The sequence below is a fragment of the Colletotrichum karsti genome (genome assembly GCF_011947395.1).
Source record: "Colletotrichum karsti strain CkLH20 chromosome Unknown Scaffold3, whole genome shotgun sequence".
NCBI lineage: Eukaryota > Fungi > Ascomycota > Sordariomycetes > Glomerellales > Glomerellaceae > Colletotrichum > Colletotrichum karsti.
Window position 1 is genome coordinate 1351728 of NW_024065903.1, and position 27476 is coordinate 1379203.

A 27476-nucleotide genomic window follows, 5' to 3' on the forward strand; every position below is an offset into this window, starting at 1 on the left:
AACCCGTGAGGACACACGCATTAGCACGCGAGTGTAAGATCTGCAGTACTCCTGTATTGATCAACCCCTCACAATGGCGTCTCCTGAGGTTCAGACTCCCAATGGAGTGGACGAGCAAGGCCTCGTTGAGAAGACGGCCAATCTCCAGGTCTCTGAAGTCAACGGTCAGGAGGGAACACCCGCTCACAGATCGCACGACCCTGATCACAACCAGAAGAGAAGCGACCCATTCCAGTTTGGCAGCCGCTTTCTCAACGAGGGGGATGATGCCTTCGAGTTCAACGCTTGGGACCACGTCGAGACTGACGACGCATACAAGAAGTTCGCTGAGGAACAGTATGAGATGCAGCGCCAGTCGCCAGTCTCTGATTTTGACAGAAGTAAGTTTTACTCCACCGCTCGCGCAAATTTTTCTTCCTCCCTCGGGTGTTATGATGATCCCACGCAATATTCGCATAGTTCATCTGAATCTTTGTGATGAAAACTTCCTTTATAGTCTTTCGCTCCCATCTGACTACACCTCTGAGAAATAACTCTTTTTTCTGCCTGGTCGTTTAGGACAGCGCGCTAACAAGAAACTCAAGACAGACTGAACAACAATCCCGCGCGGATGTGGGATCTCTTCTATAAGAACAACACGGCCAACTTTTTCAAGAACCGAAAGTGGCTGCAGCAAGAATTTCCAATCTTGACCGAGGTGACCAAAGAGGATGCCGGCAAGACTGTGATCCTTGAAATCGGAGCAGGCGCTGGCAACACCGCCTTCCCCATCACTGAGTTCAACAAGAACCCTAATCTTAAGATTCATGCCTGTGATTACTCGAAGACGGCCGTAGAGGTCATGCGAAAACACGAGTCCTACGGCAAAGGTTTCGTGCAGGCCGACGTCTGGGACGTGACGAGTGACGAACTCCCACCTGGACTCGAGGAGGGAACCGTCGACATTGCTATTCTCATTTTCATCTTTTCTGCCTTGGCTCCAGGTCAATGGAACAAGGCCGTTTCCAACGTCCACCGACTCCTTAAGCCGGGCGGTCAGGTCTGCTTCCGAGACTATGGAAGAGGTGATCTCGCACAGGTTCGCTTCAAGAAAGGCCGTTACCTTGATGACAATTTCTACGTGCGCGGTGACGGCACTCGCGTGTACTTCTTCGAGAAGGACGAGCTGGAGAAGATTTGGTCTGGCGAAACCCAGTCCGAGACAGAGGGTCCGAAAGCCGCGTTCAACGTCGATGAACTTGGCGTCGACAGGCGCATGCTCGTGAACAGAGCGCGCAAGTTGAAGATGTACCGTTGCTGGATGCAAGGTCGATTCACGAAGAAATGAACAAGTCGATACCCACAACACACAGTACAAGAGCCCAGTGAATTTGCGAAGTAGCTTTCATCGGCGGCTGGCAGGTTCCGCTAAGTTCGCCAATTCAGTACAGGAGAAGCTGCTTCAGCTCCTGGCGGTCATCCCGATCAAACCCGATCTTGTCCAGGTATCCTTGGACTCCGCCATACACCTCGTCGAGATGCCGAGCAATACTGACGATCATGTCCGGCGCCGTGTCGAACCACTCATCCGTCAGGCCAATCTCTCTCATCTCGATCAGTCTTTCCTCTCTCTCGGACTCGAGAGCTCCTTGAGTTAACGAGTAATCGTGCTCGATTGCCTCCAGCGGCACCTCCAGTATCAGAAGCACCAGAGTTACGATAAGGCCTGTCCTGTCCTTGCCCTGAGTGCAATGCACCAATGTGGGCGAGCCTGTCGGATCGAGAAAGACTCTCAGTGCCTAATGCGCACGTCAGGAGTGAGCAAAGTAACCACACCACACACGTCCGCACGTACCTTGGCGACCTCAGGTCCAGATTGGTCCAGGGTGTCAAATCCCAGTCCTACCAGGCCGCGTGGCAGCATAACCTCACGAGACAGGATGGAAATACCCTCATTGCGATACCCGAAGATAAATAAGAAGATGAGACGGCTAAGTGTTAAGAAGCACAGGTTAGCTACACCATAGACGGTGATGTGGACGGTGAAATAGAATAGAATCGGCATGAACTCACAAGAAACCGCCCCAGGAGACCTTTGACAGCAAGAACCGCTCAAAGTTGCCGCCAGTTACTTTGATCTCGTGATACCTGAGACCCGGTATCTGAACCGGCTCGGCCAGCGCAGCGTTGGACTGCAGGAGCGCCGGAATCTGGAGATCGGCCTGGCGCTTCTTCGCCTGCCTAACGTGTTCGGTCCTTGATGGCGTCAGTCGGTGATCGGGGTGCGGGATCTAGTTGAGCGACGTGTGTGGGTTGCACACCCCCGCGATGCTCACTTCGTGCGCAGGTCTATCACCGCCTTGATACCCAGGTCATCTCGCAGACGTTTCCTGTCCTCCGAGGAAGCATCGTCTGCAGAACGTCAGGATCCCGACTGGCACCCGGCTAGATTGCAAGTTGCGTGCCACGAACCTGGTCTTGCAGAGCGAAACAACAAGCCTTCTCGGACGAGTCTAACAAGCAATACGAGAGTCAGAGTGTGTCTTTGTGCGTATGTCTCTGTTGGCTGCCGGTTTCATTTGAGAGCCAAATCGAACAGGTAGCACGGAATTGGGAACGGTGTGAACGCACCTACGTCCGAGATAGTCGTTCACCGTGGAACCGACGTCACGGAAGTTCAGCACTGAGGTTATGCCGCAGTTGTCCATGGCCAGAGCTCGTTGACTGGCCAGCACAGCTCGGCGCTAGAATTGGTTGGTCAGTTGGCGATGGGAGACTAGGAAGCCGCTGGCGCGTCGTTTTGGAGGTCTCGAGTATGTTCTTCGGCGTTGGGAGATGTGAGTAGCAACCGACGTGGCTCTGACGCCACGATTTCGTTTGGATTTTTTTCTTTCCCCCTGGAGTTTCTTCCCGGAAGATCGGGATGTGATGGTGCCAGGCGAGCGCCAACCCCGGGCCTCCTACAAGCCCCCCGTCCGACCGCAATTGACGCCCTTGTCGCTGTCAGATTGGCGGGTTGGATCCTCAACCGGGGGGTTCAGCAGATCCCTGCAAGTCTCCAGAAAAGCTTAAGAACCGGGGTGGCTTTTTGATGTCACTGAGAAAAATGTCTGAGATTAATAAGGTCGCGCGGTGGTCTACTCCAGGTAAGAGCTCGGTCTGTCGGTCGCAATCTTGTCCATGACCGTCCCAGCAAGCTTTTGGTTCACCGGCCCTTTCCAGACCCTCTGGATGCAGGTCTCTTCCAGAATAGCGGACTAAATCACATCCCCAGGAAAGTCGACACGCACGCGCCATAACAACATGAGGATACAGACCGAATACTACTGCGACCGCAAGAACAACTAATACCGAAGACATCGACGACATCGACTATATTAAAGATAAGAGTAACGCTACCAACAATCATGGGATGCAGACATGCCCCAAGATGTGTGTGATCCAGTCCGTCCTTCCAGGATATCGGATAACGGGCTGCTTCGGAAACAATCAAGACGTCGTCCCAAGAGAGCAGTTATATTTGGTATCAATGAAAACCCCAGCGCACGATGTATTATCAACCATTCGAGGTGACGTTGATTGACATTGCGTTAGTCCGTCGGACGAATGAGAAGTGCTGCGAAGCCTCCAGGAACGATCAGGTGCAGCAAGCAAGCAGACAGAAAGCGCAAATTCCTTCAGCCCAACCCCTGATTCTAGGATGACGGCTTTTTTTACCCCTAGATTCTGATCCAGACTTTGTCTGACTCTCCTGATTATCACCCGCGCCTGATCAGGTACATAGTACTCATACCCCAGGACCCTTCGGCTGTCGCAGTCGGTGAAGGCGTGGATCAAGAGAAACAGAACGAAACAAAAACGGCATAGTCCACGCAAGGGCCTCGTCTTCCAAGTCCCTCCAGGCCGGTCGAGCTGAGTCTGACTCGATCTTTCCCAACACCTGTAATTGCCCAATCCACGGCCTAGAACATGGTCTGTCACTGAGTAGCATCAGGAAAACGGCACGGGGTGACCGTCAACAGAGCTGTAAGTGCCTATGTCGATCCGAAGCCACAAGCGCGCCGCGGCGACGACGATGTGGACGAGGTGGACGGTGGTGGACGGTTCAGCCGGTGTCATTCGTCGTTCGGTAACGGGGAGTCGAGATGGTTTTTGGGTGAAAGAGATGGTAGACAGGGGGTCTCAGGACGGGGGGTTCTCAAGGGGACTAGAACGGAGGGGCTAGAGGAGGCCGCTAAGGCCCGAAGCGGATGGACCACCACCCAAGTCGCAACATGACGTAACCGTGGCCGTCGTCGCTCACCATGACCAGCACTAAAGATTGCGCCGAACTGACACCAGCATACCTCATCGCGCGCGCCGGTCGGCTCCCTACCTGACTATCTGACGCTTCTCACCTTTGACCTGACTCCCGCGGGTCAATGATATAACTCCTATGCCTCCGTTGAGCGGAGGCCCTGCAGCCTGCGCCGCCTTGGTATATCGTGCCTGTTTTCCTGCATTGCACTGCCCTGCGACTCCAGCTGCAGCTCTGTTGTCGTCCCAATTACGATACACTACGATACTTTCTTGATACGTACGATCCTTTTCGCGATACGATACGGGGCAGCAATTCCAGAAATAACTTCAATACCACGCCTCCGCTTCATCCTCAGTCCACTCACCCGCCGCCGCCTACGTGTAAGCCCTCGCACGCCCCCTGTAAACCGATACCCAGCACTCTGGGCTTCCATCAATCCTCGTCACCGGCGTGTGAGGAGGAACCTCTCCGCAAGAAAAGCGGATACCATTACCACCAAGCCGGCACAGGGCTGGCGATGATGCAAGCCAGCTCCAAAACATCGACGCAGCAGCCAACCATGGCGGAAACACGGTGCCAGTTACCGACAGCAGGTACTGAAACCAACCCCCCAGAATACGAGAGTTTCCCCTGTCATTCTCCAGAAGGGCAGGCAAAAGTGACATCCAGTTTATTGACCCGTCTCAACCCAGCAGCAGGCCTTGCAGGGAGAATAAAGTACGCGGACCCGCGTGATCTCCCCAGTTATCCGTCCCCCGGTCTTAAAAGCGACGGAGCCGCCGCCGGGGCCGCAGCATGCCTAGGTTGGGCCAACAAAAAGTCCATCGAACTCTGGAAACCCGAAAAGTCAGACTCTGCTTCTGCCGCTGCGATGCTCGCGAAAGACTATAAGATGGCGCCTTCGTGGGAACCCAATTCGAGCTCTGCAGGGGCCAAGGCCGCTTTGCTTGCACACACATCAGCCAGGAGACAAGCCACGACAACATCGCCACCCGCTTTGTCGCCTCGACATTCTTGGGGAAACAGCGCCGCCAACCAGGCTTTTAAGCAAAGCCTCTCGGTTCGGAAACCCGCCCACGCTACTTCCACGGATGGACTCGGTTCCCTTTCAGCAGCTCAAAGTGCGATGCCGGCAACGAAGAAGTCGAGGCCGCGCGCGAAATCTACGCCTGCGCCCAAAGAGTCATATCCCGGCGAATCCAAAGCCGCCGCCAATGCCCTCAGCGCTGCAACTGCGGCACACGCCCCTTCCATGAAGTCCAGGTCACCGACCGAAGCTTCCGGGTCCGTACCGTACACGAACCTCCCTCGCAATATGTTCACTGCCGCTCCTGCCATTGGCCCGGAGGCCGATGAGCAGAAGAGGGCCGATGTGCTGCATGCTTCCGCCGTAGCCATGGCCAAGAAGATGTACACTCAGCAACAGAAAATGGTCGACCAGGCGCGCCAGGCTCACCAGGAGTCTGGCGAATCGGCTGCTGCCGATAACCAACCCAAGTCCTATGTGAACTTACAAGAAGCGGCTTACAAGCTCGCCCAGGAGAGATTGTCAAGACTGCATGAGGAACACCAGCGCAACCGAGACTACCAGGAATATTATGGCAACAACGGTCCAGCATCTCCTCAGCGGAAGTTTACCATGAAAGGAAAACTTAGGCGGCGGGCCTCAAGCGATGGTGATATCGACGACGACAGGGAGCAGTCAGAGCGGATCCGAAGACAAATGTCCATCTTCTCCAACAGCATCTCAAAAGTCGACGAGCAGAAGCGTGCCAAGGATCGCGAAGCTTTACTGGCCGCCGCACAACGAAACGTCAAGGCCCGTTTACAGGGTATGGATGATAAGATTTCCGCAGAGACGGGCATGGTTCCACCGAGCACCATGAGTGATTGGGAATACAAGGCCCACCTAGTCGCCCAAGCCAGACACAATATCCCGAATGAGAATGAAGGCAAAGTCGACATCGGTGGCGGGATGTACATGGATCCGGCTCTGGTTGACGAGATTGCTGCAAAGAGGGTGCAACCAGTTCTCGATGAGATCAACGAGAAAGCTGCCATCGAAAGGGAGAGACAGGAACTTGCTAAGGCGGAGGCTGAGTTGAGAAAGAGGGACGAGGAGAAGAGGAAAGAGAGGGACCGAGAGATCAAGGAGATCAACCGCAAAATTAGAGGTATGTTCACTCTCCTCCATCATTTGGCGTCACTAACGACGAAGCAGAGTCAGACAAGCAGGAAGAAAAGGAGAGGAAGCAGCGCGAAAAGCAAGAACACAAGGCTAAGAAAGAAGAAGAGAAGGCTGCCAAGGCGGAAGAGAAACGTCTCTCCCACAGCGAAAAGCGCAAATCAAAGATGCCAGAGGTTCCGTCTGAGGATGCCGACGCAAACGTAGAGGCTTCGCAGCACCAGGAGACGAACGACGACATCGACGCCCCGATTAGGTCCAGGAGGTCAAGCCAGCACAAGCCAACCATCAATACGCAGAAGGAGACGTCCAACATCAGCGACAGTGCTCGGTCGCCAAGCGAGAGCGGCTCGCCGACACACAAGATGAAAGAGTGGCTGAAGTCCCGCTTCTCCCGTCCGCGAGGTCGTTCTGCCGCCGGAGAGACCTCTCCCGAAGAGAGGGGATTCATTGGCGGCGTCGCGCTCACGCGCATTGCGAACGAGTCCTCAACGAGCTTGGACGCGCGATCTGCCAGCATGAGGGAGGTTGCTATCGCCGGCACGAGCGGAACCAGGTCCAGGGCGGAGACCTCAACCTCGCTGCCGGCGGGCCGGGGAGATTTCGGAGGCAGAGCTTTGGACAGTAAGAATGTGAGCCCCGTGACTTCGGACGATGAGTCGGAGACGTTTGTTTTGGCGAGGGATGATCTCGAGGGTCCCGTGTCGCCGCCACCAACTGGCAAGATTAGTGCCTCACTCAAGAGTACTAGTCCAACGAGGGACTCACGATTTCGGGAGATAATTTAGTAGTAGTAGCAGTCTCCCTATCCGGGATGGAGTTCTCTTAGTAGCCGGCGTAAGGTAGACTGATTTGGAGGCAAGGTAACAGCGAGCTTATGCGGGCGTCAGAGCATCTTGGACCTTTATGATATACTCAATAGCACTATTCAGAAGTGTCGGTCAGTGTCACTACAATGGTATCTTCATCAAACTTGGTTGGCATATTGAATTGGCGTGTGATTCCTTATGACAATGAACAGTCTCTTGGACAAAACAAAACACCTGACCATGCGATGCTTGGGACGCCCAGACCGTGGCCCATGATGCCAATTGTCCGTGTCAGAAATGCGAAGAATTTTAACAACACACCGGCTCGTATATCTATCAACTCATCGCTCGGGAGCTCGTTCACGAGACCATGCGCACCGCAAGTTGAGATGGCAACCAGTTCAGGGCCCAACGCACAGATGTCGGAAATATTAACCCATCTACATTTCTTTCAAAAAAAAAAACATGTTACACAGATGTTATGTCGCTTGATAGTATCTAGTTGATGCATTAATTCATCTGCGTATCGTCTTTCGTAACTACATAGGGATATCAAAAACACCAAACGCCCGCTTGTAGCCGCTTATAGCGTAACAACCAAAAATGCTGATGCAACCTGTCTATGCAGAATGCGCGTCTTATGTCCTTCCCTCGCTTTTCTTCTCACATCACCCAATTAGCCCCCCTGGTGTCCCCTAGAAGTTAGGAGGACTACTACTAGACCACTCTCTCATTCCGGGTTTCGAGAAGCGAGCGGTCTTGTCGCGGGTGCGGACGGCCGGGTAGAGGTCGACCATGAAGGACCAGACGTAGAACGAGAAGACGAAAGCGACGACCCATTCGAGAATGGCGGCTGCGTTGTACATCTTTCTGAAGTTACAGGTGACGAAGGCGATGGCAAGCACGAGCTCGACTAGGATGAAGACAAGCTTGATCCAGAAGGATGCCGCCAGGGAGCGGTGCTCGGGGTATTCTGTTGATGGTTAGCATCTCGACTGGGCAACACAGGGGAGCGGGCTGGATGGCGTACTAATTCCCAATCTTTGGTACTCCCAGCAAATGAAACAGGCCGACAACAAATAACCGGCCATGAAGAGCAGCAGGAAAAGCAGGTGCAGGTTCTTATGGCGGTACGTGTCGAAGATGCTCAGGCAAATCAGGCCCACAGTGCCGATGATGGCGAAGAAGATGCTCAAGCCGTAGAGGATCTTCTCTCCGGTAGACGTGTTGGGCGCGAGGCGGCCCTTGTGACGAAGCCAGCGATCGGAAAAGAAGGAGAGGTCGAGGAAGATTGTGGTAATGACGCATCCAGTGACGAAGAGCGGCTTGAGGCGATAGGCGCCGACGTCGCTGATGTATGCGATGGTTTGAGGAGGCGACATTGATGGGTAAACTTCTCTGTTGGTGTCGATGATCCAGTAGAGCAGCATGCCCAGGAGCATGCTGAGCCACATCAGACCCGATATGATGGGGAAGACCTAAGGATTGTTAGATGTGAACGCAGACTGGGGTGTGTTGATATGAATTACCCAGTACGAGAGTATCTTCATCTTGGCGGTTGTGCTCTGGAGATGGTCAGCCTCTGCTTTTTCGATTGTATTTTCGTTGTGAATACATCAGGGAGAACAATAAGAGGCAGCTATGTTTGTAAATCCCACATAGCTGGAGTGGTAGCTATGATGACGCAGAATGACGAGTAAATTGTAAGGCATGTGCTAGTGTGCAAGACTTACCAAATCTGATTTCTAGTAAAAAGGGGTTGAGGAAACAAACAACAGCTTCAGACGAATTTGAGACGACAGTCTTGCGAATCGTCTGTGAACACGAAAGAAGAGGGAGACGGTCGGCGACCTGGAGGTTATTGAATGTAGAATGAACGAAGCCCGCGTACGTCAAAGATCGGGCGGTGCCTGAACATCAATCGAATGAATAACGAGAAACAAAATGTCGTGTGTCGTGGCTGGGCGTCGACGCCGGGTCTGCGGACTTAAGACTCGGGCGGCGCTCCCGTCCCCGTTCGATTGCGAATGGCTGATGGCTTGGTGCTGGCTCCGGGTGGGCCGGCACGTTGTCGACTCTTCGGGCGCTCTTTACACCAAAAAAATAAAGGGAGATCAGAAAAAGGCAGTCTGAAGTCATGAGTGATCGGCACTTGAGGGACGCAAGCTTCCCCCGTCGCGCGCGTTGTGGGGTGACCATGTCATTGGCCTTGGGGCACCGCCGGGGGATGACGTAGGGAAGTCCACCAAAGAATGCCCAAAACTGGGCGCCAAGGACCGCAAATTTCGGGGCTATTGCAGCTGTGCGTCTTGTCCGTTCTTTCGAATCTTGCCAAACCCACGGAGTAATTACTGGTCTGACCAAAAACTGTGTGTTTGGGCGGCGCCGTCGACTTGATGGAACGATCGACGGTGAGATGTGAATGATGTCTCGTGCCTCCACCACCTTGTTCCAGCAAGTACTCCTCGAGGCTGAGTATGTTGTGCATTTGCAACCGACAGGGCGGATAGCGGGAGGGAACAGCCTTGGAGTTTACGCGTTGCTTACACGAAATACAGCGTAAGATCGAAAGTGCTCTTCGGAAAACGGGGAGTGACCATGTCCGCGTTCTGTCCGGGGTGGCGGACTGTTCATGTGTCTTCCACGGTGCACCGCCGCAATTCTAGCTCCTTCATGACCTTGAGTTCAGACAGAGATTGGAAGGTCTTCCTTTCATTTCGGGGTTGGCTCAGTCGCATCGTCGAAACTGTCCGCACTCCGCCAGCGACAAGAGCCTTGTATGGTAATCTTTGCGCCGCGCAATTTGAGGCTGGTGCCAACGGCCAAGAGCACTCGCCACTTTTCGAAGCATATCGCGAGCTTTCGATGATCCATTTTGCTACTCGAATGTTGCGGACTAGTCCTTCAAGGGCTGCCAGGTCTTTAGTAGGATCATTGTGTCGTTGTGTCCATATCCCGTTTTCGAGCTGAGAGAAGAGGGGAAAGCTGTTTGCCGGTCCAGCTAAGGCAGTCTTGAGCTCGAGCTATCTGTCGTCTGGACTTGTTAGAGGAATAGATAGGGCTCAAAAAGCTTAATGAGTCCCGGAATGATCCTGGGTTGAGAGATCCCATAACTCAGCCAATCAAACGAGATGTGGTTTCCAGCCACAACAAACGTGGCTGAGCTTTCCAGTGGCGCTTCTGACCAATCAGAGACCACCATTTCTCACAAGGCTGTAGAGATCTCGCCGCCTCGTCCTTTCAACATCTCCATCGCATTGACATCTTCACATCACGACTGCGAAGATGTCGGCCTCACCACTAGTTGTGCGTGCGACCGATGCTCTGAAGCCGGCAGGTTCAATCGGTTCGCCATTCAGAACCGTCTCGTCCGCGCAAGCTTCCAACAATGGCACCCCTCAACCGCCAAAGGACAAGAACGCACCTGCGTCTTTGCCTCCGACTCTCGACCTCGCCGAGCAGATGAACGAGGAGGAGAAGCGCAAATATGTCAAGGGTACGCTACATATCCATGCAGCTTACTCTAGCCCCATAACAAGCGATGGCATATGCTGACGACACGCAGGCAAGAAGCTAGGTGAAGGTACCTACGCCATCGTCTTCCTCGGTTACCTTCGCTCCAACAAGTCCTCTCTCGTCGCCATCAAGAAGATCAAAGTCCAGAAAGAATACCAAGAAGGCATGGCCCCCGACGCCGTCCGCGAACTCAAACACCTCCAAGAACTCCAACATCCGAACATCATCTCTTTGCTCTCCGTCTTTTCCTCAAAGGATCAGAATCTCAACCTCGTCCTCGAATATCTACCTCTCGGTGACCTCGAGATGCTCATCAAGGACACCCAGAACGTCCGGTACGGTGCCGCAGATATCAAGGCGTGGATGGGCATGCTCACCCGCGCCGTCTGGTTCTGCCACGAGAACTTTGTGCTGCATCGCGATATCAAGCCCAACAACTTGTTGATTGCCGCCGACGGCGAGGTCAAGCTTGCCGATTTCGGTCTCGCGAGGGGCTTTGCGGATCCGCACCAGGTGATGACCAACCAGGTCATCACTCGTTGGTACCGTCCTCCCGAGTTGCTCTTCGGCGCGAAGCACTACAGCGGCGCCGTTGATGTCTGGAGCGTGGGATGCGTGTTCGCGGAGCTCATTATCCGCGCACCGTACATGCCCTCCGAGACAGAGGTCCAGCAGATCTCTCTCATTTGCCGTGCCGTCGGTACCCCGACAGAAGATAACTGGCCCGGCGTCACCAAGTTGCCGGCCTACACGGTCCCAGACGACGGCGAGCCCGTCAAGGGCAGGGACTTCTACCAGACCATGTTTGGCACAGTTGGGTCTGAGGGCGTGGATTTGCTGATGAAGACACTCATCCTCGACCCCAAGAAGCGCATCACGGCTAAGGACATGCTACGACACAACTGGTGGCGCACAGAGCCCAAGCCCTCCCGCAAGGAGGATTTGCCTAAGAAGGGAGGCGGCGAGGAAAAGATGGGCGCAGATCTTAAGAAGCGACCCGGTTTGGTTGACGAGGACCGAGGCGCCAAGGTCGCGCGGAAGCTTGATTTCGGACAGAGGTAGAAAACTTACCTCAGGGCCTTCGGTGCATAATTCATGGATATGGTGGAACGAAAAATATTGCAGCATTAGAGGCGTCATGGCAACAGTCAAATGGATTCAAGGAGGGGTATTATTATCAATAGGACAGGCTAACTGATTTCTCTCCCGACTTGGAGATTTTTTTTTCTTGCACAATCCAAGAATGAGACAGTATATGTGCTCTTTTCCTTTCCTCTACATGAGTGAACATTCCATTCCATACATGGCTCTTTCGACGTCTTTTCTGACGGTATACCAATCCGCCCGGCGTTGAGCGAACTCATACGCCTCTTCCGCTCGGAACACACCTTCGAAACGGTCTCCATCTGCTATGATAGTGGCCATCTCTTTGGCATGCCGGGCGTCGATGAGATAGATTTGGCTCAGTTCACGCAGCGCCTTGAAGTAGGCCAGAAGATCCTGGTTTTTCAGAGTGCGGATGTACTCGAAGTATAGGTTCATATCCGCTATCAGCTTGATTGCGCCTTCCGTGCTGACGCGCTGCCGCTTGAGATGCTTGCACACGGCTGTGAACAGCCGAAGCCCTACCTCGCCGTTGAAGACATCCAACATCGATTTCTCGGTTGTGCCGACCAGCATACGCGTGTGCGAGGAGACGAGGTCCTTGATGCGCTGCGCCGTTTGCGTCGGGCCTGGATCGGCGAGAATGCCGCCAGTATCGGTGGGGTTGTAGTCGGTCGGCTGTTGCGTCGTGCCGTGGAGATACTCGACCTCGTCCATCAGCACATCGATGCCCTTGTTCAAGCCGGCCGCGACGCTCTCGTCGAGCATCTGCTCCCACTTCTTCTTGGCGATGCCGGCGGGGTCGAGGAAGTCGTTCCGGTCCGCAATTTTGGGACCGGCGAGCTGCTGCTCGTAGAAGACGTCGATCATCTGCGAGATGAGGTCTCCGACGTTGACCAGCTCAATAAAGGTGACCAACGGTGCGACGCCGGATTGATTGTGGTCACTGACCTCTCGCGGGTTGTAGTGGGAGAGGTGCTCGACGGCCTTGTCGAAGCCGACCTTGACGTGTTTGTTACCGAGGATGCGCAGTAGCACGACGAAGATGGTTTCGCATTGCTCGCGAGCTTCTTCGCCATACTGACCGCCTAATTTGATGAACATCGACGCGCGACCCATGCTTGTTTTTGCGACGTGTGTCAAATTGAGCGCCACTTCGATGCTGAAAAGTGTCTTGATACCTTCCATTCTAGACGCCATGAGTGCCGCCTTGGCAGCTAGTTCGTCGGTTGGAGCTTTCTCAGGCAATGGGCTCAGACGTCCGTTGCCATCCGTGTTAGGAGCCAGACTGGGAGTGTGTGGTCTTGAAGGCTGAGGGGAGAGGGCAGACGTGCCATTTGGTGTTGCGGGCTTTGCCGTCGTCGCACTCCCAAAAGTAGGCAGTACAGTAACAGGCATCATGACCACCTTCTTGAAAGAACTCAAAAAGTCCTTCTTGTCCGCTTGTCGATTGAAGTTGCTCATGTAGAACGATTCAACAGACGCGTCCTGCTCAGAGAGTTTCTTCTCCCACTCCGCGACTTCGGCCTCAGCATGGGTTGTGAAGAAGTCGAGTTCCTCTTGCAAGTACAGGTCGAGATGTGGTTCGAAAACTCTCAACATCATCTCTTTTGCTTTGTCTTCGAGGTTGCCCTTGAAACTCTTTGGCGGTACCAGAGACTGGAAGAAAAGCATGCCCTGCTCAAACACACCCGCCACCGCCCTCAAATACCATGACAGATTCCTGTCGTGCGTTGCGTCAAACAGGGGTGTAACGTACTCCATGATGATGTCCTCCCTGACTTTGTCCATGAACTCCCAAAAGACAACATCGGGATTGGCGAATATGCGGCCGATGACCTCCGCGTGCTCATTGACTTTTCGTAAAAGCATCTCGAAAAACAGTCGTGAAGGCTCCAAGTTGATCTCGTCACCGCTGGCTTGATTGATGCAATCCACCGAATTTGCCGTCAAGATGTCGCGATCGCTGAAGATTGGGTGCTTCTGAATAAAAAGGTCTGTTCCAGCGTTGCCGCCGTTCAGAGAGTGCAGTACGTGCGCGTATCGCTTCATCCGGCCGTCGACGTCCCAAAACTCGTAACCCTGCTCAAACTCCCGAAGCACCGCGCTCTCAAAAATGCTCATCATGGTCGTAAGTCGTTCCTCTCGCTGGTTCCACCCTTGCGCCCAGTCGCTTTTCGCAAATAGCTGCAGGTTCGAAAGCATCTTGGCCTGTCGCTCTGGGTCCCTGAACACCTGGAAGACGATAGGATCCGTGTGACTCTTCGCCCTCGCCAAGTCGAAATAGAAGGGCGCCAGTGCGCCATAGATCTTGCCGTACTCTTCCCTTGCGTGGCCCCTTATGCTCCTCGAATTCTTGATTACATCGAGTAGTGCCTCCGGGTCTTTAAAAGGGTCCTTGGCTACCGGAGCGCCGACAGTCATCCTCTCAAACCCATCAACTGGAGGCGCCACGGATTGGCGTTTTCGGCGCTCTTCTTCGACCGTAGCATCAAATAGGGTCGTACTCGTGGGTTTCGATGCCGTGTGACTTCCGGGGCCGCCCGGCTGGCCCACGGCAGCGCTATTCGCAGCTCGTTCGGCAGCTTCCCGCCTCCTCCGCATGGCCTCCTCAAACCGCTGTCTAGCCTCGGCCTCGTTCCAGCATCCCATACTCTTCAATCTGGCCACCCATCTTGTATCATCGTAGACCATTTCCTGCATGCGGCGAGACGCTCGTGCAACCTGCATTAGGTCCGCGACGGGGAGGTAATCCAGGATAGCGACGAGGATTTCTATGGTGTTGGTCAGCCTTCTATTTTTGAGTCAATATTCCACAGCCAAAACGAACCTGCTGGGAGACTCGGCCTCGAATCCAGCATTTCGGTCGCCTTCAAGGCGCCGAGGATGCCGCCCCCCTGAGGGACAGTTCCTCGCCTATACATGTTGGTGGTCGGAATATGGGTGGTGCATCTGGGATACGATTGTGTTTTCGCGCTGGCCTAAAGGCTGTAATGTCTCTCAATTCATGGTAGAATCCCTCGTAAGATCCGAACGTATGTATTCGGGCGGGGTTGCTGAGGATGTCCTCCAGGTGGGATGTGTTGTGTTGTACGAGCTGCCTTAATTATTGACGGCTGCCTGTCAGCCTGGGAGTGGTAGATATGACTTAATTCTCCCCAAGGAAGACCCCGCAACGGCTGTTGCCAGCTGCGTGGATCCCTGAACCCCTGAACCTCCACGGCTTTGTTCCCGCCCCTGCGACTGATCCATTTGCAGTCTTCAGCAACCTAGTCTCACAAAGGACGGAGATCTGGATGCAGGGTCGTTGTAATGCCTACTAGTCCGATGTCAGACATTCTTTATTCGACTGAAGCCTACAAAATTATTTCATCTTCTACCACCTCAGTTCAACGAAACTGGCATTGAGCTACAGGTCTCTAAAATGTATGGATCTATTACGAGACATGGAAGAACCGATGTTCAACGATCACTGGGCCTCCTAGAAATCGGCAATATTGACTAATGGCCTTGCTTTCTTGATGGTATTATACCGTTGATTCTATAAACTGCATCGGCCTAGTTGTGCCACTTGCTCGAATATTCCAGGACTCTATAATCAAGCTGATGCCAATGTTGAAGACCACCTCGAATAACTGAACGAAAAGACGCCTCTGAAATGCCTCGCGACCCCTCCTCTAGTGCTATTAACCCGTTGAGTCCTCCCAAAATCTACTCGCCCCTTCTTAGCTATCGTACTCAGCAATGCCGTCTGCAACGCTGGTCGTAACACGACTTGTGACACGACCGAAGAGACATTCCCAAAGATCAGCTGCTTCTACCGTCTCTCCGGCATTCTTATCTTTGCTCATGAGGTGGGTAAGAGAGGCTTTCTCTAGTTCCAGCGTGTTTGCGGCCTCCAACATCGGCTCGGCCACCTCCGGACTAGACTCTTTCGACTTGCCTTTAGAGTTATTCCCCATGTGCTCCATACGCCGCTTGACTGACAAGTTGTATATCGACTCTTCTACCGATCCTTCGATCAAGTACAGCCATACGGTAGTCTCGTTCTTCTGACCAATCCGGTCCACTCGAGCAATCGCCTGCAGTTCTAGGGCCGTGTTCAGAAGTGGCTCGCAGAGAAAGACGTGGCTGGCGTTGACGAGGTTGAGGCCGCTTGACTGCGCGCGGCCATGAAGCATGAATACTTCAGTGCCTGCGTTTTCTTTGAATCTCTGGATCCCGGTCGGCGAATCGATTGAAGAGTATCCAATCTTATAGCGATTGAAAGCAGAGCTGAGGATGCCCAGGAAGCTGCGGTACCTGCAAAAGAACTGGGTCAGCGCGGTCTAGTGGCAACACACAAGGCAAAAGTCAACTTACTGGGTAAAGATAATAGATTTGGCCCCCGGGTCAGACTCCCGCAACCAGAGGATGTGACGGCAGATGCTGTCAACCTTTGTGCCATACGACATGCCTGACAATTCAATGTCATTGATTTGTGCTACCTTCTCTGAACTGAATTGCGAGTAGATGCCGTTGGTCCTAATGGCCTGGGTTTTGTTGTCTCCAGTGGATGTCGCAGTGGCTGTATCCTCATTTATCCGGACTTCCCTCGGCTTAAGCGTGATGTCATGAAGTTCAGTGAGTCTCAGCTTCCTCTTGCACATAGGGCAATTGCGATGTGCTCTGTACCACTGTTTCATGCAATCCTTGCAGAATTGGTGTCCACAAACTGTCAAGACGCCGGTCGTGAAGGCAGACTGGCAGATGATGCACATGCGAGGTTCATTGGATTGGGTTCCGGCTTCTTTCAGGTTGAGTACTAGGAGCAACGGTTAGCATGTAGACTTTCAGGGCAAGGTCTAGACTACTGACAGTATCGATGCTTTGCTTTCGCTGCATCAAGCTTCCTGCGCGTTTGATCTTCTGTCGCTACGCAAGCATCAATGGCCTGCTGGTCGTTCTGGCCCTCGTATGGAGCAACGCTGTCGGATACCGCTTGCAACTGTCTGTAGTACTCGACTCTGGCGTTCATCGCGCTCGTGAAACGGTCGATCTCGCGTTCTAGCGCCGTGGACGCCTTCGTTTGAGCGCTGATATGCGCCTGTGTTTCTCGTATCTGCCTCACAACAATATCACGCTCAACGCCCGCCCGTCCGCCAGAGCCCTCTAGACGCGATGCAATGCCTCGAAGGTCTGCGATTACTCGCCGCAGAGATCCATGCTTGTCTGGTACCGGCTTAACCTTGCTGCGAAGTTTGTAAAGAGCTATCAGCTTTTCCGGAGCCGGTCCGTCTCCTTCTTCTGCGGCAGCCAGAGAAACCCTCGTCTCGTGCTTCACCAGTGCATTTTCAAGTCCTGAAATCGCGTCCTGGCGGTCGGCGATGACGGCACGTAGGACCTGAACGTAGACAATGATCTCTTCTTGAATCTTTGTTGAGTCAGTGAACTCCTCGCCGGTGGTCTCGATTTCTTGTTCTTCATCAATGAGAGCTTCAGACAACAGCTTGATGAGCGCCTCCCGCCACTCGTCGATGACGTTCGCTTGTTCGTTGAGGATGCCGTACAACTCTTCAAGCATTTCAATGGTCGACGCGCTTTCCAGCCCCTTCATTGAGCTAGCTACGAGTTCGGAAATCTCCACAAACGATTGTGACAGAGCCTGTCGCTCGAGTTTCTTGATCAAAGACATTGCTTTTCCGTGACTCTGCAAGTCGGTTAACTGACGGCTCAGAGAATCGATTCCGTAGCGAACCTACCTCGGACAAAATTTCCCGTCGAATTTCTTGGGCTTTCACATACTCGGCATCTTCAAGTTCTTGCAATCTCTTGAACTCCTCCGACTCGGGCTGAGTAAGGTTACTATCTGTCTTGATTTGGAAGAATGCGTTCGCGCAGAAAAACGTGGCCCTGTGCAAGACGTCGAGGGCATGACGAAGTTTGGCTCGGGCTTCGCCGACACGGCCAGTGTTGGATAGTCTGGAAGATGAGCTGATTAGTATTATCTCAAAATTTTGATGCTCGGTTGACTTACTCGTCTGTTTCGTCCTCATCACCATCGCCAGAAGTAAGTTCGATAGCTGTCTCCTGGTCTGAACCAGATGTCCGCAACTCTTTGAGGGCTTCTTCGATCTCTTGTCGACAATCTGCGACTATGGTCGAAGCATCCCTTTTGACCTTTTCCCAAATAGCCAGGGCCTCCCTTACTCTCGGGCCATTCTCCAGCATCTGGCCACGAAGAAGTCGTGCTTGCAAATACGCCCTTTGCTCGGTTCGGACATCATCGTCACCTTGCTCGAGCATTGCATCTAGCACTTCGTCAACTGTCCGCATGGGCCCGACCTTCCGGCCATTGCCCCGCCGTTGAACGATTTCAGGATGAAGAGCTGCCTGTCTTAGCCGGTTCAGCCATGTCCGCATCTCAGTTTCGTATTGCGCAAGCTTCCACTCGTCGTTCAAAGGAACACCCGCAAGGTCCAACCCGCAGTTCTTGGCCATGTTTTTGAATTGCTCCCCATAATACTGTTCCTCCACGGCAGTGAACGGCAACGTGATAACGAATCGTTTCTGCGGAGGCACGGCTATCTCGTGTCTAACAAGCTGTTTTGTGTGTCGTAAAGCGATGCTACCGAAGAGTGAACGGAAAAGAGGCTTATGAGACCTTGTTAAAGCCCTCCAAATCTGAGTAGAGGAAGCGTACGGCTCGTAGCGCAAGAAGTCCAGAAGTCCAAACAAGTCTTGCACGTCATTCTTGACTGGCGTTCCAGTGACGCCCCATGCGTTGACACGAGGTAAGATCTTTGCGACGGCGGCAGCTCCGGTAACCCCGCTCTCAATCATCTGGGCTTCGTCAAGACAAACACGCCACCAATGTATCTTCGTCAGTGGTGATTCAGGTCGATCGTATTTGCGTTCCTGCCGGCGGGACCTCTCAGGTGGTTTGAGAGCGTAGTGAAGTTCAGATGACAGGACCGGGTATGTGGTGATGACGATATCTTGACATGCCAGATCTGCACGAAGCAATTCTTCGGTATCGAACTTCGCGTTCTTGCGACCGGGGTAGAATTTCACTTTCAAGTGCGGCGCATGACGTTGAATCTCCGATATCCATTGTTGTCTTAGGGAGTCTGGCGTGACGATCAAAGTGGCACCAGTCATGACCAGCTCGTCCCCCTCTGCCGTGACCATGGTGTCGTTCTCGCTGAGATGTCGACGGTGGAGCGCAACCAAGCCGATGACTTCGAGGGTCTTGCCGAGACCCATTTCCTCAGCAAGGATACCGCCTTTGACCGCTCTTTCAGCCAGCTGGAAAGGCGTCAGGTCGGTGGTCACTATATGGTACAGGGAGCTGACGTAGAACGTTCTGCCAGTCCCAAGATCATCTCGAATTTTTCGAAAGCTGTGGGCTGTGTCGGGATCCTGTTCAAAGGAGACGAGAGCGTCACCAGGATCCTTCCAACGGACACCTTCCCGATTCAGAAGCCAGTTGAGTGTTTTCTTTTGGTAGGGATAGAGCGATGCCGTCAACTCTGGAACTTCAATTCCAAGCCCGGTATCATCTTCCCGCGGAGGAACATGCGCTGCTTCGTAGAAGTCGAGGGGCGACCAGTTATCTCTTCCCCTTGTTACTGGGAACGAGTCATCAGGCAGAAAAAGGTCAAGCACATTTTGACTTTGTCGACGCTCGGCTGTTGTTCTCAGAAAGCTGTAAGGCGTCTTCGTCTCATTCCAGTAGAGACTGAAGCACAGTTCCAAATGCAGATGATCACCTCGGGTGAGCAGGGCCATGTCAAGGGACACCCACATCTCGCCCTCCTTGTCCGTCTTCGCCCATCTTCCGCTCCCAAAAAGATGAAGACACGCTTCAAACCGGTCGGATATCTCATTCGGATGGAGTGGGATAATTGCGTGTATAGAAGACTTCGACTTGGCGCGGGCTTCAATTCCGAGCTCCTTGTTGTAGCGGACTCCAACGTGTAGGAGAGATCCGACGTCGCAATAAGTTGCCAGTTGTGTCGTTGAGCTTAGCAAATCCCCTGGGCATTTTCGTCCAATATCGACGGTTTCACGGGCTACAAGAAGCGCATTCAAGTCTCCGCCAGATCGCTTGACTCTCTTTGCAGGCGGTTCAGACGTCTCGCCATCATGTACTTCATGATCAGCGAGCAAGGTACGTAGTTGACTGATGAGTTCAGTTGGCCATTGTTCTTATTAAAGTCATATCAGTTATGGATGTTCATCATAGTGATTGATGGGTGAACTAACCATGAAATCCAACAGTGGATGTAACCGGGAGCGGCTTGCCGCGACGGGCTGTCTGCTTCGTGCGACCCATGATCAGGCGTACTTTGATTAGTAGCTTTCGTTTTGCCTCAACAACGGGCAGACATATTGAATCTGCTGTGTTTTCGCACAGCTGGAAAGAAGTAAATTTACTTCAGGTGTTTGAAGGGAAGTCTGAGGGTGAAGCCTGAAGTGAAGGAGGAAGGAAGCTGCCAGGGTATCTAGCTTAATCGATAAGCAACAACGCCCCGTCGCGTCTCCTGCCTGCAGTGCGCCGTCGCCTAATTCTTAGCGCGACGGATGGCGGGGAAGTGCTTAGGCAGTTTAGGTTGCGGAGGGTGCCCTTGGCAGAACAAGCTGGCGTACCAAGAGCACTAGACTTAATAAAAGAAGGCGGTGAGGCAATACTGCCAAGACCTGCTCAATGATCGGCTTATGTAAGGCAAAGTCATCCCGATCCTTAGTGTACTCGGACAAAAATTGGGAAGCGACCAGTCGAGCAACATCGCGAGACCCAATATTCGACGACAGCCGCGCGCAAGCTTAGAACTGGCCGCTCATTTGGCTTGAGAAGCTCAAACCTCCATGCAGTAAGATTATAGACTTGCAGACTGTTCTGAACGCTGCAATTGACACTGACACGTGCTCCAGGCCAAGATGAAAGCATCCAGGATTCAACCGTTCCTGAGTCCCCTTCTGCGCAAGGCCCCCGTCGTACCGACATGCCAGGCCAGATGGCTTCATAAGACCAGGGAGACTCCTCCTGTTCCGTCACCGATACCTCTCATCCCCGACGTCCCAACTCTACTCAAGGTCCTCGGCCGCGGCCTAGGCCAGCACGTCGACAAGTTCCCGTCATGGGAAGCTCTCTTTACCCTCACATCGCCACAGCTCCGGGAGCTGGGTCTCGAGCCCCCGAGAACACGACGATACCTCCTCACATGGCTGGACAGATACAGGAAGGGTGAATTTGGCGCCGGCGGTGACTTCAAGCACGTGGAGAATGGAGAGGCTTTCTTGAAGATCGTCCGCGATCCTGTGACGGACAGGAAGAAGGTTGTTAACGTGCCGGCGGGCGCCGAGTTGAAGTTCAAATCACTCGATAACCTCGAAACTCCCAAGGGTTATACGGTGCGCGGCGCCAATACCATCGCCGGCCCTCACGCTTTACCCCTCAAGGCCGGCGAGGGAGCCCGCGTGGTTGTTACGGAGGGAATGTGGGAGCACAAGCAAGGACACAAGGTTGATGGCGGTGAGCGTAGAAGAGGTGAAGTCCGCTTCAGAAAGGCCATTGCGGCTCGCAAGGCGGAGAGGGAAGCTCAGGGTCTACGATAAACTTGTTGGGGGAATTCGCGCGCGCCGTCCGTTTTCCAGTCTCCTGCGACTTGACACCAACAACTGTACTATACTCATAGATCTTGTACGATACGAGGTTGAAAAATCGGACAGCGATCATCGATTACCCCGGGCCATTGCGACTGAGTGTCTCGAGGCTTTCCGATACTCATCTACTATTCTTAGCGCGGTACACTGCAGCATCTTCCCCTTCGAATGACGATCGGTAGCTCCTACTGTGATTTGTGCCCAGTCGCATCTCTATTTTAGGACTTTCAAGACCTTCGAAACCACACCGCTCGTATAAAAGCTACTAACAATTCAGTGAGTGGTGACATACCACATTCGGCAAACCGGGGCGTGGTTCCATAAAGTGCACAGCAGTGAGTTACTCAACCACCCCCTTTGATGAGGATTGCAACCACGATAGCTCAAGAGACGTATAGACTTATCTCGTACAAGGTCCAGCCAGATCCTAAGTATCCGGTTTGCAGCTACGGAGTGCCCGAATTGGAGCAGACCCCACGGCCTGCGACATCCATTGTGAGCCCCCTCGTACAAGTTCACATGTCTACGAGCCTGTGGGTGTGCATCAGCGGTAGATCAGCGACGTGTACATTCAGGCAGACGGATCTAGGCATGAGAATCGACGCCGTTGCAGCCTGTTCAGCAGTAGGTTCCCGTGGGCGTATGATGGGGGAAGTCGGGCTAACTTTGGCATTGCTTACTCTCTGGCCGTTTACAACAGGATGCTCGTCATTCCCAAGTTGGAGGACAGTAACGCCTTGAATTTGACAGACTCGTTCCGAGTAACTGACAAATAGCGACTTGGTATTTCCAAAACGGCAACCATTGCGAAGAAAAAGTACGCTCATCTTGAGTGGGATTTGCGAAAGCATGGTGCAGAGATGATCCCACATCAATAGCACGCACTTTTGCTGCAACATGCGTAGGAAAAGCAACAAATGTTCATATTTCTACTCCTGGGTGGCTTCCTACATGGAGATGGAGATGCTTGAAGGCCTGAAACGGCAAAGATCGAAAAGCTTAAAAGAACGACCACCAAGCCGTCGCGACGACTTTCCAGCATTATCTTCAAAGGGCCGAAAGCACGGCGACCACGCAAGGGTCGACGAATTCGACCACAAGAATGCCCTGAGCTCTTCGCGGATCGACCATGTGGGTGTAAAACTGCGAAGCACATGGACGCAGCCTGGGACGGAAGGTTGTCCCCAGTCACTTCCTTGTAGGGCTGAGCGGTTTGATCACTCGCAGCATCGTCGCGGTGCGATGCTGCCGCACCTGCGCGTTGCATGAAGGGCCTGGTTGATTTCGCTAGAATGTCGCCATTCCGGGAGCCTACCATGAGCCCTTTGCCGAAGCGCCTTATCACTTAGTCTCTCAAGTCATTCCGGGCGCCATTTTGAGTCGTTAGGCAAGGCAACCTTTTCTTTGATGATGCTCTAAGTCCCTTGCCAAACCGTGGACACACTCAGATTCAAGAAGTATCCAGACATGCCTTCTTGGAACCGCATTCACTTGGATGCGGTAAGAAACGCCACCAAATGCAGTGGAAAACCAAACACAGATAGCTGTTGGAGGATCTGCAATACGTCTTTCTGATGCTTGCTTGCAATGCTATCCGATGTTCACTAGAGGTCGCGTGAGTCATCGGCGAATTGGTAATGCAGCATACATGGCATGGCATTGGCGTTGCCTACTTGGCCTTCCACAGGTGAGTTGGCTGAGGCCATTTGGTCTACAGCAACGGCGCCACATATTTGGGCTGGGGATGCTTGTACTGATACAGTCACAGGGCGCCAAGATACAAGTCGAACTGTGACGGTAATCGTTCTCTGCAGAGACTCGACGATGTATTTGTCTCTCGATAGCGAAGCTGAGCATTCTCAACTACCTTACGTTGTTACACAGGCATGCTGAGTGGCTTTGCTAGTACGGCGTGTGTGAGGAAGAACGCTCTTTGGCTACCTTGCCCTCGGAAACCTCAGAGGGATACGGCGCAGAATTCCGGGGTGGTGGTGTGCAACCATGACCCCAACTCTGGGAGACGGCATATCTTGAACATGGTCCCGACGGCGAGCTGATGGCCCGGCAGCCGTGCGGCGGTGCAGCTGAAGGGGCACATATCGACGACACCCTCTTCTTGCCCTGGACTCAACTTGCCCAAGCACGTCTGCGTACGTACTTGACAGGCTGCGTCACTGACGAGCACCGTCATGGTAGCCTGGTCAACCAGGTTGCCTTGTTATTTGGCGAACCACGAGTGAAGTGAGCCTTTCGAGTTAGTATCCTTGCCATCCTGTATGACCAGGATCCAATGGATGGACGGTACTTACATTACTCATCTATAGCACGGAAGTATGAAGCTCCTCTGCCCGTCACCGTTGTGACGGGACTTTCGAAGCTTTAGCAAAGCTTACCTTGGCTCTTGGCAATGGATGGCCAAGCTCTTGGTTAATTGGCGAATTAACCGCACTAGCTCTTCGAAACTTCCAACCCCCTATGGACTTCACAAATTGATCTTGATATTCTGAAATAAAGCCAGCGAATGTTCTGAAGTAACGCAACAGAATTTCAAACAAGAACAATGATCCAATCTATGATGGTATCAATTGCGGACTTTTGAAAGACCTCGGACAATTGTTTAGAAGCGGCCTTGCGAAACGCCGCGGACAATGTCGACTCGCACTTTCACTCCCGCGCCCTATCCACCCTTATGGGTCAAAACCGACGAAGCCGGCAGCAATCATCCCATTTAGGCCTGTAAACATGGGGCGAATGTTCCTGCAACTGAATGCCGGGTTTTCGACATGGCCTTTCGGATTACCGCCGCATCATCTGCACTCGACTCATATATGAAGATAGTTGCTAGGCACTCCGAGTTCCGACGATGGGTACTTGTGCGGAATGGACTTTCCCTACTGGTAATACCGAAATGTCGTTGCATGTTGATGACAGTCGGTCAGTTTCTTCGGCCTGTGAGTTCATCGGCTGTTCGTCAGAAGCATGAGTATGCTTGGAGCAAACCTTTTCATAAATTTCTTTCCCCATGAATATTATCCCACCAAGCGGTGAGAAGGTCAGCTTCTGTCAGCCGGCCATTCTCATGGGTCATCTCATCATTCCCAGGTTGCTGTTCTTGGGGGAGACCTTCTTTTACGGTACAATGAATACAAGCGGCTCAACCCATGCAGTGCCTACGCAACACCAATCAGGGTTGGGATAATTTGTATGCATCGTAGGCCTTGTCGTCTTGCCCCGGCTCCCGGCCAGCTCCAGATTTCACAACGGGGAACTTAGAGTAACCCGGAAACCCACTCCTACCGAAGCGCTCCATGATGTCGTATGAGAGACGCGGGGGGACCTTCTGAGAAACTGCTGAATCGAAAGAAGATCCTCCCATAGTAGGCATGCTATCTGGGTCCATCCCATCCTCCAGTCGGTCAGGCCCCACGACTCCGCGTCGCCCTCCACGGGGTCGGGTACCTCCGCAATCCTCCCACACATGTATCCATAGGCATCTCAAGCTCCATGATGGAGTTATCTATTCCCCGTAGAGTATGGGCCTACTGGTCGTCATGGGGGAAAAGGCTAAAAAGCTGACCACCGTCCCGATTCTCCCATTGACAAACCAGAGCTTCCAACTCGGAGTCTTTCTTTCTTTCCGTCTTGTCTTATCATCCCATCCTGCGAATCCCGGTACACGGCTGGCATCATGGGCTCGAAGAAATACTTCGGCCTCACGGGCGATGCGCTCAACACCCTGAGAATCGCTCTCATCATTGCGCCGAGCTTCATTCTGTACGGTTACAACATCGGCGTTGTCGGCGGCCTCCTGACGGAAGAGGATTGGGTCAAAACGTTCCCTCAGATCGATACCGTCAACACTTCGGGCGCCGAAAAATCTCAAAACTCGACACTCCAAGGGTTCATCGTTGCTACTTTCACCATTGGCGCCACGATCGGCTCTCTCTCTTGCTCTTGGACTGGCGATATCTATGGGCGTCGAAACATCATCTTCTTTTCCGGGATTCTCACTTTGATTGGCGAAGTGCTGATGTGCTCTGCCTTCGGTCTGCCGCAATTCACGATTGGACGTATTATTTGTGGACTTGGCATCGGTCAGCTCAGCTCAATTGTACCGGTCTGGCAATCTGAGACGTCTGCTGCGGCCAATCGCGGCCGTCAGGTTGTCATGTCTGGGTGCTTTATGTGCCTGGGTTACATGTTGGAATCTTGGATCGATTTCGGCTTCTTCCAATTCCACTCAGGCCCAATCACATGGCGCCCACCTCTGGCTATCGCTTGCTTCTTTTCCATCGTTCTCATGTCCTCCATCTACTTCTTCCCGGAATCGCCTCGCTGGCTGGTTATGAAAGGTCGCTCCGAACAGGCACGATCAGTTATTGCCGTGCTCAAGTCGTTACCAGAAGACTCTCTTGAGGTCCAGGCCGAATTGAACGGCATTGAATACTCTCTTGAAGAAACGAAGGGTACGGCGGTCTCCATGAAGGATATGCTAAAGAACGGCGAAGACAAGCTTTTGTATCGCTTCCTTCTCTGCATGGGTCTTCAGTTTTACCAGCAAATGTGGTATGTTCGCTCTGGGCCTTTACTGAACACTCGAGACTTGCGGAAACTGATATACCTGCAGTGGTTCAAATCTCGTCAGCGTGTACGCGCCGATTCTCTTCCAGCAGAACCTCGGCATGTCTAGTCAACAGTCTCGCATCATGAGCGGCGGAACCCTCACCTGGAAGTTTCTCGCCTCTTTTATTGCCTTTTTCACCATTGATCGGTTTGGACGTCGGGCAGCTTTCATCGTCAGCGGCGGCGGCATGTCCCTCTGTATGATCGCCCTCGCCGTGTCCACCTCGTTTGGCAAGGACAACTATGCGGCCCAAATATCTGCTGCCTTCTGGATCTTCCTCTACAACACATGGATCCCGATCGGTCTCATGGGAGCCAACTACCTTTACTGTACCGAAATCGCCCCCCTACGCCTACGCATGGCCATGTCTTCTATTTCCACGGCCAACCACTGGTTATTCAACTTTCTGGTCATCATGGTGACTCCCGTCGCCATCAACAGCATCGGCTACCAGTATTACATTGTCTACGCCGTTATCGCGTTCACGTTCCCGATCGCGGTGTGGCTGTGGTTCCCGGAAACGACCGGCCGCAACCTGGAGGAGATTGATCTCCTCTTCCGCGAGTCGCCGTCCATCTGGGCCACCGTCAAATACGCCAAGACTCGGCCCATCGCCATGCCACAGGAGTTCAGATCGGAGAAAGATGAGAAGGCGGACCATCTTGAGGAGGCATAAAAGTCTAGCAAGCGGTCTGCAAGGAATGGTTTGAGTACGGGCTTCATTGCTTCCAAATGAGGCGTGCTTTTTTGTCTCAGTCGCGGTTTTATATACGCAGATGTATAAGTAAGACAAGCACAGCATCATAAACCTGGGCCAATTGGAGTGATCTGCAAACACATGAGGGGCACCAATCGACTGGATTCGAAGAATCCACGAGTTCTCCAAATAACTTTGTGCTGTGGAGGTCATCAAGGCTTCTGGAGGAGGTTGCTTTGCGAAATGACCTTCGGGACTGATGTGAAGCGACGACTTCTCAAGCTGAATGCTAGACCAGCAAGGACTCGGAAGAGGAAAGAATTGGGATGCTACCAAACCTTCATTGGATGAACAGGTTCCCAGAAACGACCAATGGAATTGAGCTTTGCGCATGCCGTTCTGAATTATATGGGTCCATCCCTCAGTGTCTTCTGTCTCCTTCCCGTGCTTGCGTTGGATTCTCCCACCATCCAACATTCAACCAACTCAACGACGAATGAACCGGCGCATTCACGACAGATCCAGCCACTGATGGTCTACTTATCGCCTAGCACTACTATCGTTGCTGTCATCAGTGGTCCATCGGATATCTTTCGCAGACGAAAATGTCGGGT

At 53.0% G+C, this 27476-nt stretch overlaps 9 protein-coding genes across 9 annotated transcripts; 5 read left to right on the plus strand and 4 right to left on the minus strand.

Annotated features, from left to right (window-relative positions):
• Positions 1-73: 73 nt before the first annotated feature.
• CkaCkLH20_01458 (actin-binding protein) lies at positions 74-1327 on the plus strand (the record flags this gene model as incomplete). The annotated part of the gene is made up of 2 exons (XM_038884177.1): positions 74-380; positions 585-1327. The coding sequence occupies 2 exons, from the start codon at positions 74-76 to the stop codon at positions 1325-1327; spliced, it is 1050 nt and encodes a 349-aa protein (XP_038750769.1).
• A 94-nt stretch (positions 1328-1421) lies between these two features.
• CkaCkLH20_01459 (tyrosine serine protein) lies at positions 1422-4098 on the minus strand (the record flags this gene model as incomplete). Its single annotated transcript, XM_038884178.1, has 6 exons — positions 1422-1778; positions 1835-1970; positions 2053-2235; positions 2316-2391; positions 2615-2723; positions 4000-4098. The coding sequence occupies 6 exons, from the start codon at positions 4096-4098 to the stop codon at positions 1422-1424; spliced, it is 960 nt and encodes a 319-aa protein (XP_038750770.1).
• A 1307-nt stretch (positions 4099-5405) lies between these two features.
• On the plus strand, positions 5406-7252 carry CkaCkLH20_01460 (uncharacterized protein; the record flags this gene model as incomplete). Its single annotated transcript, XM_038884179.1, has 2 exons — positions 5406-6453; positions 6501-7252. The coding sequence occupies 2 exons, from the start codon at positions 5406-5408 to the stop codon at positions 7250-7252; spliced, it is 1800 nt and encodes a 599-aa protein (XP_038750771.1).
• Positions 7253-7968: 716 nt separating this feature from the next.
• On the minus strand, positions 7969-9761 carry CkaCkLH20_01461 (frag1 dram sfk1 family protein; the record flags this gene model as incomplete). Its single annotated transcript, XM_038884180.1, has 4 exons — positions 7969-8246; positions 8304-8751; positions 8803-8838; positions 9615-9761. 4 exons carry the CDS (start codon positions 9759-9761, stop codon positions 7969-7971), a joined length of 909 nt encoding a protein of 302 aa, XP_038750772.1.
• A 797-nt stretch (positions 9762-10558) lies between these two features.
• Positions 10559-11851, plus strand: CkaCkLH20_01462 (uncharacterized protein; the record flags this gene model as incomplete). Its single annotated transcript, XM_038884181.1, has 2 exons — positions 10559-10769; positions 10839-11851. The coding sequence occupies 2 exons, from the start codon at positions 10559-10561 to the stop codon at positions 11849-11851; spliced, it is 1224 nt and encodes a 407-aa protein (XP_038750773.1).
• Positions 11852-12064: 213 nt separating this feature from the next.
• On the minus strand, positions 12065-14817 carry CkaCkLH20_01463 (secretion pathway protein sls2 rcy1; the record flags this gene model as incomplete). The annotated part of the gene is made up of 2 exons (XM_038884182.1): positions 12065-14667; positions 14724-14817. The coding sequence occupies 2 exons, from the start codon at positions 14815-14817 to the stop codon at positions 12065-12067; spliced, it is 2697 nt and encodes an 898-aa protein (XP_038750774.1).
• An 801-nt stretch (positions 14818-15618) lies between these two features.
• CkaCkLH20_01464 (uncharacterized protein) lies at positions 15619-19885 on the minus strand (the record flags this gene model as incomplete). The annotated part of the gene is made up of 5 exons (XM_038884183.1): positions 15619-16195; positions 16256-16697; positions 16751-17582; positions 17635-17854; positions 17910-19885. 5 exons carry the CDS (start codon positions 19883-19885, stop codon positions 15619-15621), a joined length of 4047 nt encoding a protein of 1348 aa, XP_038750775.1.
• A 930-nt stretch (positions 19886-20815) lies between these two features.
• CkaCkLH20_01465 (IGR protein domain-containing protein) lies at positions 20816-21493 on the plus strand (the record flags this gene model as incomplete). Its single annotated transcript, XM_038884184.1, has 1 exon — positions 20816-21493. One exon carries the CDS (start codon positions 20816-20818, stop codon positions 21491-21493), a length of 678 nt encoding a protein of 225 aa, XP_038750776.1.
• Positions 21494-25229: 3736 nt separating this feature from the next.
• Positions 25230-26841, plus strand: CkaCkLH20_01466 (hexose carrier protein; the record flags this gene model as incomplete). The annotated part of the gene is made up of 2 exons (XM_038884185.1): positions 25230-26107; positions 26169-26841. The coding sequence occupies 2 exons, from the start codon at positions 25230-25232 to the stop codon at positions 26839-26841; spliced, it is 1551 nt and encodes a 516-aa protein (XP_038750777.1).
• Between the last annotated feature and the right edge of the window lie 635 nt (positions 26842-27476).